The 12,637-nt window shown below is 44.4% G+C and overlaps 1 protein-coding gene across 1 annotated transcript in view; it reads right to left on the reverse strand.

Annotated features, from left to right (window-relative positions):
- The window catches only part of ntsr1 (neurotensin receptor 1 (high affinity)), a gene marked incomplete at its 3' end in the record, with an annotated part of 192,429 nt that overhangs the window by 17,248 nt on the left and 162,544 nt on the right, over positions 1-12,637 (reverse strand). Inside the window, exon 4 of the mRNA XM_079520124.1 lies at positions 7,836-7,920. Coding sequence (XP_079376250.1) covers positions 7,836-7,920 — 85 coding nt within the window. The remainder of the gene's footprint in view (positions 1-7,835; positions 7,921-12,637) is intronic.

Genomic DNA, 12,637 nt, shown 5'->3' on the forward strand with positions numbered 1-12,637 from the left:
TCTTTTTGACCTGAAGTCAGCTTGTGACTGTAGTAAGACCCTGGCCTTACTACAGTCCTCCTGTGCACTCAGGCTGTTAAGCATCTTCAGTCATGTTAATGATTTAATGTGTCAACTTGGATTCAGGTCCAGTAGTGATTCCTGTGATTCCTGTGATTCCTGTGATTCCTGTGAGCACAAAGCGTGAGTACATGGTGTGTGTGTGTGTGTGTGTGTGTGTGTTGAACAAACTAAAGTAGGACGTGATGCCAAGCCACTTTGATGTGGCAGTTTCCTTTCAACCCACACAAATATGCCTATTATCAAAATAGCCATGGTGGCATAATCCTTACGACCACCTGCACCACAGGCCATGGAGTTGGTAGGGTTGGTCACTTTAGTTGCTCTTATTTAATCCTGATCACAATGTTGAGGTCTTTATTGGATTCCTTGACCCAGAACACATTGGATTAGCATGTTTAATCAAGTTTCTAGGTTGTCTAGAACAGGGGTTCTCAACGTTTTTGGCTGGGGACCCCCATACATGCTTTGGCTGTGTCTCGTGACACATATAAATACATTATATTTATACATTTAAAAACTAGAAATTGGACATTCTGCACAGTGAGTACTTTTGCTACTTTAACTACATTTTGAATTCCAGACTTTTAAATAAGAGTACATTTATAATTGTATTTACATTCATATGTAAATAGAGAGAGAGAGAGAGATAGAGAGATAGAGAGATAGAGAGAGAGAGAGAGAGAGAGAGAGAGAGAGAGAGAGAGAGAGATAGAGATAGAGATAGAGAGAGAGAGAGAGAGAGAGAGAGAGAGAGAGAGAGAGAGAGAGAGAGATAGAGATAGAGATAGAGATAGAGATAGAGATAGAGATAGAGATAGAGATAGAGAGAGAGAGAGAGAGAGAGAGAGAGAGAGAGAGAGAGATAGAGAGAGAGAGAGAGAGAGAGAGAGATAGAGATAGAGATAGAGATAGAGATAGAGATAGAGATAGAGATAGAGATAGAGATAGAGAGAGAGATAGAGATAGAGATAGAGATAGAGATAGAGATAGAGATAGAGATAGAGAGAGAGAGAGAGAGAGAGAGAGAGAGAGAGAGAGATAGAGAGAGAGAGAGAGAGAGATAGAGATAGAGATAGAGAGAGAGAGAGAGAGAGAGAGAGAGAGAGAGAGAGAGAGAGATAGAGAGAGAGAGAGAGAGAGAGAGAGATAGAGAGAGAGAGAGAGATAGAGATAGAGAGACAGACATACAATCCACCGCCGCTAGGAACGCTCACCAACGCACGTGTGCTGTCTGAGACGAGACAGTGAGTAAAGCAGTGCTTGTTCTGGCGTCTTTTCACACAACCATTTTCATCATGTGTTTTCTTTCTCCACAGATTCCTCTCCTCGGCCAAAACCAAAACCAAAACCAAAACCAAAACCATAGGGTTAGGGTTAGGGTCCAGTCAATTTAATGGATTGGTAATGGGATATAGACGAGGTCCGTTTGCAATGACACCGGTACCGTTAAAGTTAAAGTAACTAGTTACAGTTACTAGTTACATAATTTCAAAAGTTACTTTACTGTTACTTAAACCAAAAATGTATGCGTTACTGTGAAAAGTAACTTTTTCATTACTAAAACAAAAAAAAAATCACACCCATGTGGGGGTCCCCGGAACTTCCAGACCCACAGGAACGCGCTCAGGGTGCCAGTCCAGTTCCGGTGAGCTGCCCCACGTCCAAAACACTTGGTGGAGAAAATATGCTATTTCCGTGCTCAGACCCAGGGACACAGGGACACAGCCAGCCAGCCAGGGACACACATGGTTGCACCACTCAAAAAGAAAAAAGGGCTCCCACTTCCAGGCCATTCATTCATGCCTTCATTTCAGTACAGTTAGTGATAATAATAACAATTCCAGGGGGGACTGGTGGTGATTTTGATGATGCTATGTAGGCCTATCAATACATATTTATAGTAACACAACCAACACAACATGGAGGTTCCAGTTCCACTGCTCCAGTGAATGTTGTATGTGCAGATAGGCTGAGATAGCTCATAGCTGCTCTTATTGGTGGTGGTGGCGATACTAATTTGAGTCTGGATTTATAAACAAAGTAAGAGCAAAACCAGAATTAATATTTGATTATCAAACACACACGTGCGTGCAAAGTCTCTTTCAGTATCTGTCTGTCTCTCTCTCTCTCTCTCGCTCAAAAGTAGGCTACGCACACTGTCTCACACACACACACACTAGGGTTTAATGCCGGGATCCCGGGATTTCGGTCCTCCCGGGCATAGGGCACGCAATTTCCCGCCCGGAAATTTCTTCGGGACCCGTCGTCCCGGAGTTTTTTTTTTCTTGTAGGGAAAATACACTAAAGGGGTTTAAAGGGCCGGATTTAGCCAGCCCCACTCAGGTGGGCAGACAGAATTGTAAGGGGGGCGACTCCGCCGGCGCGGGTGGGGTGTCAAACCCACATTTGGTGGGCAGGACGCACGTTTGGGTGGGCTATGCCCACCCCTGCCCCCCCCCCCTAGAACCGGCCCCAGACAGTGCGCGTTCTTTCCCCTTATCTATGAGTGATCAAATGTCCAATCTGAACCCTCCCATCATTTTCAAACATGTTTGATGATATTTATATGGAATTATGGATTACACTCGAGGGCTGCAATGGGAACTGGAGCCAGCGGGACCCAACGTAAATGTTGGCGGCGCGGGCGGTATTTAAATAGCCTACCTGCGGACGGGCAGGCACGGCCGGTCAAGATGAAATCAGTGGGACCCCGCGAATCCTGCATCCTCCCGCAATTAATCAGATAGGGCCTACAGAGTTTATATACACTTTAGCAAAATATGAATGTCTGACAGACATCTTCAGGCACGCTCCCAAAGCTGCTGCACCTGTCAATCATTAGCCTAATCAGTCACTGAGAATTGTGTGTTTTACGGACGGAGCGAGCGAGGAGTTTCCTTTCTCTGTGATGGACATTGTCACTTCTAAACCCCCTTTTGCTTTTGCCTGCATGTGTGCAGCAATAACGTGAAGCGGAACACAAACAAAGATGAGTAGGCTACAATTTGTTTTATAATAACCAGTGACCACCAGCACGCAGCGTCTCTCTCTCTCTCTCTCTCTCTCTCTCTCTCTAATAATCAGTGTGCTGTGCACTGGACGTGCTGGCTAATTTAACACCCAATCGGACTTTTCATAAAGTACAAAGCGGGATGATCACATTCTCTATAGCGGAGAAGGGGACCCACTGCATGCTCAAAGGGTGAAAGACCATAGCTAAGGTATCTATGTGAAAGACGTGAGGTCGTTTATTTTTTCCCCCGTGCTTAGTCACATTAGTGCAAACTCCTGTGTCCCTTTTTCTGAATAGCGTAGTAGGCCTATAACGTTATTAATATTTTAATTTAACACTTGTATTGTAGGCTATATGTTCATATTTCGTTCAAATAAAACGTTTTAAACCAAAAAATATCACTATTCTATTGAACATATGAAGTATCTATACATATAAATGCATTTTGGTGGGCACTTTTTTCCTTTTTTTTCTGACGGGAATTCCCGCGGGAGCCCGGGAAAAGGTCCGCAAATCCCCGGGAATTAAAATGAGCCAAATCCGGGAAAATATTAAACCCTAACACACACACGCGCTCGCAGCCTCTTTCAGTGTCTGTCTCTGTCTCTCTCTCTCGCTCGCTCACATGATGTGCATGCGCACGGTGCACACGTCTCACACACACACACACACACGCACACGCACACGCACGCAAAAGTTGAATCCAGTCGCAGTGCCAGCACTGCAGGCAGAGCAGGAATGTAATGCATTCTATTGGTCAGAGACGACAGATTGCCTAGGGCATCACATTGCTCAGCTCAATGTGTGGCCGGTTAAGACTCACCCGTGGCTAGTAGTTAGTGTTAGGTTAGCTTAGCTTAGGTTAGAGTTCATCTCCACCCAGCAGGATTACTGTAATGGTGTCCTGTTCGGTCTCCCCAACTAGTTACTGTACTGGTGTCCTGTCCGGTCTCCCCAACTAGTTACTGTTATGGTGTCCTGTCCGGTCTCCCCAACAAGGCCCTCGACAGATTGCAGTACGTGCAAAACTCGGCTGCCAGAGTGCTCACCCGCAGAAAACGCTGGCAGCACATCACCCCCACCCTCACACACCTCCACTGGCCCCCGGTTAAGTTCCGCATCAACTACAAACTGCTCCTCCTCACCTACAAATCCCTCCATGGCCTCTGGAGCCCCACGGTATCTGACAGACCTCCTCAAGGACTAAACACCTAAGCGAAACCTGAGGGTCTTCGGACATGGAACTCCTTACCACCCGTCACGCTGTGAAAGTGGATCCTCAGCGATAGAGCCTTCTATGTGGCAGCCCCCATCACATGTTCTCCCCGTGTCCCCTAGGGTAGGTACCCTCACATGTTCTCCCCGTGTCCCCTAGGGTAGGTACCCTACCCTCACATGTTCTCCCCGTGTCCCCTAGGGTAGGTACCCTCACATGTTCTCCCCGTGTCCCCTAGGGTAGGTACCCTACCCTCACATGTTCTCCCCGTGTCCCCTAGGGTAGGTACCCTCACATATTCTCCCCATGTCCCCTAGGGTAGGTACCCTACCCTCACATGTTCTCCCCATGTCCCCTAGGGTAGGTACCCTCACATGTTCTGCCCGTGTCCCCTAGGGTAGGTACCCTCACATGTTCTCCCCGTGTCCCCTAGGGTAGGTACCCTCACATGTTCTCCCCGTGTCCCCTAGGGTAGGTACCCTCACATGTTCTCCCCGTGTCCCCTAGGGTAGGTACCCTCACATGTTCTCCCTGTGTCCCCTAGGGTAGGTACCCTCACATGTTCTCCCTGTGTCCCCTAGGGTAGGTACCCTCACATGTTCTCCCCGTGTCCCCTAGGGTAGGTACCCTCACATGTTCTCCCTGTGTCCCCTAGGGTAGGTACCCTCACATGTTCTCCCTGTGTCCCCTAGGGTAGGTACCCTCACATGTTCTCCCTGTGTCCCCTAGGGTAGGTACCCTCACTAAAAACAGTAATCATGGTCTCTAAACTACCTCCCCCTGGCCAGCCGGGGCGCCTGCTGGAGGGGAAAGGAACTGGTTGGAATAACGTGTTCCATGTGCTATGTCCGGCCGGGGAAACTCCCCCCTGTCAGGTGAAAAGAAGCAGCTTGGCCTCCTCATGCATGAGGTCAGACCGCTGCCCCCCTAGGTTGGCAGAGGAAGTGCAGCGCGCAGGATTACATTAGACAATTGACACAATTGGGAGAAAAAATAGGTTGCAGAATCGTGGGTTAAAAAAACAAAAAAACAAAAAAAATATATTGTTTTCCTTTATGTGTTTCTGTATTTCTGTGCTGTTTACATTCTGTCACATCAATCAAACTTGGCATAATCTATGAGAATAAAGATCATAATAATCAATAGCGTCATTTTTCATCACCTTTAATGTCTTTATTGCGCAAGCAGAGCGCGCAAGTACTCGTACGTCGTCGTACTCGGTCGTGCTCGTACAAATGTGCGTATGCTCGGAGGTATACACTGATGTTGATGGTGACGTAATTAAGATATGTTTCAATGTCGGGTTATATAACTGGCTGTCGATGGTGACGTAGTTTGTATTGTATGTATGTAATCTGAAACCGAGCTTTATTACGTCACCATCGAAAGCCAACATCATACTGAAAACAACATCAGTATATATACTGAAAACAACATCAGTATATATACTGAAAACAACATCAGTATATATACTGAAAACAACATCAGTATATATACTGAAAACAACATCAGTATATATACTGAAAACAACATCAGTATATATACCGCACATTAAGGCAGCCAACCACAGTATAGTACTTACACCCCATAGGCCATTTATTATGAATGGCGATGTTCCCCTCCTACTCTCTGCACACCAACCTCATTCCCCTCTTAACCCTTTCATTCCTTTCCTCTCCTACTTTCTTTCTTTCTCCTATCTACTTCCAAAATAAACAGCAGTACCCCTTATCTCTTTCAACCACTCTCTCCTACAACATCATGGAGTCACTATTCACTTCTGTCTATTTCTCTCTCTTTTCTACTTCTCCTTGCTGGCTATTGCTACTATTTACTTTATAAAAAGGGGGAAAAAAAGAAGAAGGAAAACCTACAAGGTGAAAGGAGAAGGTGTCAAAGTTCCAAGTGGGAGGGTGGGGGGTTGTTTTCGTCTTGTTTTGTTTTGTTTTGTTTTGTTTTGTTTTGTTTTGTTTTGTTTTGTTTTATAAAAGAAAAAGAAGCATAACATATCACTTGTACTGCATTTTTCCCTGTCCAAACCCCTCTACTATGCTTAATAAAAAACCTTAAAAAAAAAAAAAAAAAGTATAGTACTTTCAACTTACAACTTACATACAAGTATACATACCTTACCTGTTACCCAACCAATTAGTCAGGGAATATTATCAGTATAATGTCACATCTGGGAATACATTTCTTACCAAGACCTTTCTTCACCAATGTGTTTGTAAAGGTGTCTACTAACATATCCCACATTGGTTTATATTCAACCAAAATAAATGTTCCAGATTGTATTAATATCCCCTGACTAAAGATTGAAACATATCGTAATTACGTCACCATTGACAGCCAGTTATAACCCGACTTTAGTATTTAATTTCAATGTTTTACAGAGAGGCTGAGATTTGAAAGTTCATAGCACTCGACAGAGTGCAGTTCTAGTTTCATTATGTATTCAGCCAATCAGCGTAACAAAATAAAACTGACGTCATCTCCAGTCTCCAATCAGGACGCCGCGTTTTTCCACTTCGGTGGTTTACGAGTTAAGTTATATCGCCCATATTGCCTGTTGCGTTGCATGCATGTCCAAGGGGTTTATTTTGGACTGCCTGTTTGGTATGTGTGTATTTCATATAATTCTGGGGGTCCTTGACATGAAATAGTTTGAGAACCACCACAGAAAACCTTCAGAAAATACATTTTGTATAGAATGAGTTATAAATGAATCAGTGTAAATGGGTTTTAACCCATTCTTGGTAGGAACCCCTTTTGGTGTTTTAAGCATTATGTTATACTTTAGCTGTTGACAAATAGCAGATCTACAGATCTGCTAATTTTGAACAATCGTGAAAATGTAGCGCAAATCATTGAATTTATATTCTGTCAGAGTGAACATTTTTAACTCAAATCGTTGCTTCTGGGAGGTCCCTGGAACAACATAGCCTATTTTCAGATGGGGGTCGGCGGCCAATTACATATCATTTTTGGGGTCCTTGACATGAAATATTGAGCACCACTGATATAAAAACATTAGGTATTTCAGAAAACTGTCAGGATTTAGAAGACTTTTTTTCCCCCTGACGTCAGGCCAAAATGGGTTAAGCAAAAGACCATGAATCTGCAACGAGAGTACATCGTTATGTAAAAAGGGGTGTGGTTACTCACGCCGACCAATAGGCCTATCTCACAGCCCGTTTTTCACGCCCACTTCCGGTAAATAGTGGTGACTTTAACATGAGCATTTACACGTTTTTTTCTCTGGAGAATCTAAGTACATTTTCTAATGTAAAAATGTGACAGACCAATATTATTATGAAGCAAACAAGATGGTAAATCAGCTCGAACAGATAGAACAAACCTTACCTTGAGAAAACAAAAGTTGTAGACTTCTTAAATTACCTCTGTTAACATGAAGCGTCTATGGAGTGACGTCACGCTATCACCACTAACCCCGAAAGGGGGCGTATTAAGGGGGGCGGGGAAATTCTGTGAGATAGGCTTATCGGAGTACATCATTATGTAAAAAGGGGTGTGGTTACTCACGCCGACCAATTGGTGACGTAGCAGAACATGAGGCGTCGCGCGTGATAGGGCAGCCAGCAGACCACAAAGGCTATGACCACCGCTCCTATTGGTGGACGAGGAGAGAGAGAGAGAGAGAGAGAGAGAGAGAGAGGGGGGGGGGGGGGGGTAGAGAGAGAGGAATTAGAGGAGAAAGAACAACTCTCTGGACCCATAATAATGGTGTGAATGCTTACGCTCTAGGGCTCCGGTCACACAGTTGAAGCACAGTGCTCTGTCTCTGTTCTGGGGGGGTGGGCAGAACAGCTCCCAATTAATTTTCAATGGGAGTTGCGTGGTTTTGAGCTGCCCCCCCCCCCAGAACAGCGAGAGAACGCCTGTTTCGACAGTGTGAGCGGAGCCTAGATCACTTGTAGGAATTGCAGGAGAATATAACGGCAACAGGGCAGGCATAGGGCTACACCCCTTAATCCTTATCCCTAAACTAATTTGCAATTTCTTTACTATTTTAAAAAACCTTTTAAAATAGTTCGAATAGCCGATCTACAAGCTCACAATGTCTCGATGTAGATCGGCTAGTTGAACTATTTTAAAAGGTTTTTTCAAAATAGTAAAAAAATGGCAAAAAGTTGTTTAGGGATAAGGGATAAGGATGGAGCCCTAGATGATTTTCTGCCTGTATGCCTGTTAAGGCTGTCCCCAAACATTCAAGGTTCAAATGTTCGCTCGTTAGGGTTGGCACTCAAATCTTAATTAATGGGCTTGAACCATTCGTTTTGTTTTTTTGTTTTTTTTTATTAAATAAAAAATATTATTTTTTCCCTTTTTTTATTAACTCGAAAATATATCTCGGCGAGAATGCGATATGAGCATGTAAAAAAAAGTAAGTTTCTAGTGCATTGCTGTCAGAAGTTATGATTTTTTAAAGAAATATCTCCTAGTTCTCCTAGTTCTGCTCCCATCTCCGTGCATCTCTTAATTTGGTGATTGGCCTGCAGCTGAGTTGATTGACCTTTCTCACCTTGTTCTGTGAGAACAAAAGAGTTCCATTGAATGGAATGTCTGACGCGTCTCTCTCACACACACACACACACACACACACACACACCAGCATGATCGCTGACAGGGGGAACCGTTCTTAGCCATGATATATTAGCATATGCTCTCTAGCATCACATCACAAAAAGCAGGGAACTCTGATCATTGTTAAGCACTTCAATGAGCTTCTGAGAATACACAGGTGGGACAAATAACGAGCAATATACGCTGTTTTAGCTGCCTGCCAGCAAGCTCACATGAGCTTGCAGATCAGCTGTTTTCGCGGAGCCACTTGACGGTGTGTGTGTGTGTGTGTGTGTGTGTTGGGAGAGACGAGAGAGATTGATAAAGAGCAGGGGATGCTATATGGTTTGATATCTCAAAGGTTATTTCTTTTTTAAATTAATTAGAAACAAATGGTCCGGATGTTCGCTCTGAAATTCCTGCCGAAGTTCGAGTCCTAACAAAAGGGCTAAGGTACAGCCTTAATGCCTGTGAGGTGTGAGTGGGATTGTGAAATGTTATGTAAGCAAAGCTTAGTCCATATTTAACCCATTCTGAACGGGAACCCCTTTTGATGTGAAGCATTAGTTATACTTTAGCTATTGATCTACTAGCTCGTAGCGCGGCACTCGGTGCCGCGCTACGAGCTAGTAGGTCTGCTATTTTTGAAAAATCGTGAAAATGTAGTGCAAATCTTTGAATATATTTTCTAACGTTTTTTACTCAAATCTTTGCTTCTGGGAGGTCACTGGAACAACATATTTTCAGATGGGGGTCGGCGGTCAATTACATATATATTTGGGGGTCCTTGACATGAAAATGTTTGAGAACGACTGACATAGAAACATGTTTTTTTCAGAAGACTGTCAGGATTTAGAATACATTTGTAGAATCGTACTAGAATCGGTCTACATGGGTTAAAAGACAATGGTCTCCCAGAACGTGTGTCGTGCACATGGAGCCCATGAGGGAAGACAGTGGACAATGAAGACAGTGGACATGGAGCCCATGAGGGAAGACAGTGGACAATGAAGACAGTGCACATGGAGCCCATGAGGGAAGACAGTGGACAATGAAGACAGTGGACAATGAAGACAGTGGACATGGAGCCCATGAGGGAAGACAGTGGACAATGAAGACAGTGGACAATGAAGACAGTGGACATGGAGCCCATGAGGGAAGACAGTGGACAATGAAGACAGTGGACAATGAAGACAGTGGACATGGAGCCCATGAGGGAAGACAGTGGACAATGAAGACAGTGGACATGGAGCCCATGAGGGAAGACAGTGGACAATGAAGACAGTGGACAATGAAGACAGTGGACAATGAAGACAGTGGACAATGAAGACAGTGGACAATGAAGACAGTGGACAATGAAGACAGTGGACAATGAAGACAGTGGACAATGAAGACAGTGGACAATGAAATGGCAGGAGAGAAAAAAAAAGGTAAATTTGATCTTTGATTGATTGATTGAAGAATTTATTAACAGTTTGCAGAATTACAGTACATTTCAAGCACAAACTCAATACAAAGGCTGTTAACTGTGAGTGGACGACCCAATTAAGCATTACACTTGTTTCCAACAGGGTCCACCATGTTCAAATCATCAAAACATTTAGAGACGTACAAATAGACACTTCTATAGACAGAACAGGAATTCATCAAAAAGGAGGTAAAAAGGGAAAAGAAATATATACAGTGAGGGGAAAGAAGGGGGGGGGGCGGGGGGGGGGGATTCAGATTTTACGGGGGCCAGTTTCGAATTGCAGCCATCCGTAGGTGCCCTTTGAGAGCGGTTTTGAAGGAGTCAAGGGATTCGCATGTCTTAATGACAGTTGGTAGGGCGTTCCACATTTTGGTGGCATAGGAGCGAAAAGAATTTAGTCCCTTGTTTGTGCGGAATCTGGGTTGTACATGGTTCGTTGCACTCCCTCTGGTGTTGTGGGTGTGGACTTCGTTAACATTAAGGAAGTATCTAGACAGGTACATGGGTATCTTGGTGGTGTATCGAATCTTGTGGACCAGACCCATTGCAAGATGCTGTACTCTGTCGTCGACCCTAAGCCATTCCAGCCTGTCGAAGTGGGCAGGGGTGAGGTGGGTTCGGGGGGCTAGATCAAGTAGGAGCCTGACCAGTTTGTTTTGGGAAGTCTGGAGCCTGGTTTTAAGGGCCTTTGAGGTGCTGTGGTACCAGGAGGTGCATGCATAGTCAAAGAAACCCTGTACAAGGGCTCCTGTTAAGGTCTTCAAGGTGTTTTTGTTGACCAGTGAGGAGATCCTGTAGAGGAATCTTGTTCTATGGTTGACTTTTTTGATTACGTTGGTGGCCATTTTATCACCGGAAAGATTAGCCTCCAGGATGGAACCTAGGTAGGTAATTTCATCTTTACGTGTGATAACATTGTCACCCACTCTAACCAAGAAGCCATTTGCCTTGCTGAGATTACTAATAGAGCCAAAGAGAATGGATTCAGTTTTTCCCAGGTGTAAAGATAGTTTGTTATCAGCGAGCCAGGTGCAGATTCTACCGAGTTCAGAGCTGAGGGCATTTTCAACCTGCAGTCTGTCCCTGTCCGAGACCAGCAGTGCTGAGTCATCTGCGAACAGGAACAAGTTGCAGTCACAGGCTGAAGTCATGTCGTTTACATATATTAGGAACAGTAGAGGCCCTAGTATGCTTCCTTGTGGAACGCCACAGCTCACTGGGAGGGGGGGGGACAGTGTTCCGTTCACTTCCACCATCTGTTCTCTCCCCTCCAGGTAGGATTGCATCCAGCTCACTGATGTGCTATCGAAACCAATTGCTTTTAGCTTGTTAACCAGTATGGAGTGGTTCACGGTGTCAAAAGCCTTTTGGAGGTCCAGCATGACCATGCCGCAGTATTTGCCAGCGTCCACCTCTTGTTTGATGTGGTCGCTCAAATAGAGAAGGCATGTGTCAGTGGAGTGGGATGTTCTGAAGCCAGATTGGAACTCGTACAATAATTTATTAGTGGCAAGATACTTTTCAACCTGTTCATAGACTATTTTTTCCATCACTTTCGAGATGGAACTAAGAATAGAAATAGGGCGGTAGTTGCCGGGGTCTAATTTACTCCCTTTCTTGTGCAAGGGGGTTACTTTGGCCAGTTTGAAATCTTGGGGGACCTGTCCCTGTTTGATGGAGAGGTTTACTATGTGGGTGATGATTGGAGCTATAGAGATGGCTGAGTCTCTGAGAAATTTGGAGGGAATGTTGTCATGGCCTGTGGCCTTGTGGGGTTGGAGGGCACTCAGTTTCTTAATTACCTCATCAGTTGTTACCATAACTAGTTTAAAATCGTCTTTACAAACACCTAGGTTTTTGTAGAAGGTTGTAATGTGCTCTACACCAAAGAGCCCAGAGTGGGAGGGCAGTTTGTTAACCAGAGTTGTTGCTATGTTTGTAAAGAAGATATTCAAGTATCTGAAGTCCGCTTGTGTGGTCGGTCGACTTAATGCTGCCACACAGCGAGTGTGAACCCATTCAGGACGGGAACCCCTTTTGGTGGTTTAATGCATTATGTTATACTTTAGCTATTGACAAATAGCAGATCTACAAGCCCATAGTCAACAATGTGGCGCAAATCTTTGATTATATATTCTTTCTGAGCGTTTTTTAACTCAAATCTTCGCTTCTGGGAGGGGTCTCTGGAACAACATATTTTCAGATGAGGGTCTGCGGCCAATTACATCATTCTGGGGGTCCTTGACATGAAATTGTTTGAGAATCACTTACATTGACGAATGACGATATG

The sequence above is a fragment of the Electrona antarctica genome (genome assembly GCF_951216825.1).
Source record: "Electrona antarctica genome assembly, chromosome: 2".
Classification (NCBI taxonomy): Eukaryota; Metazoa; Chordata; class Actinopteri; order Myctophiformes; family Myctophidae; genus Electrona; species Electrona antarctica.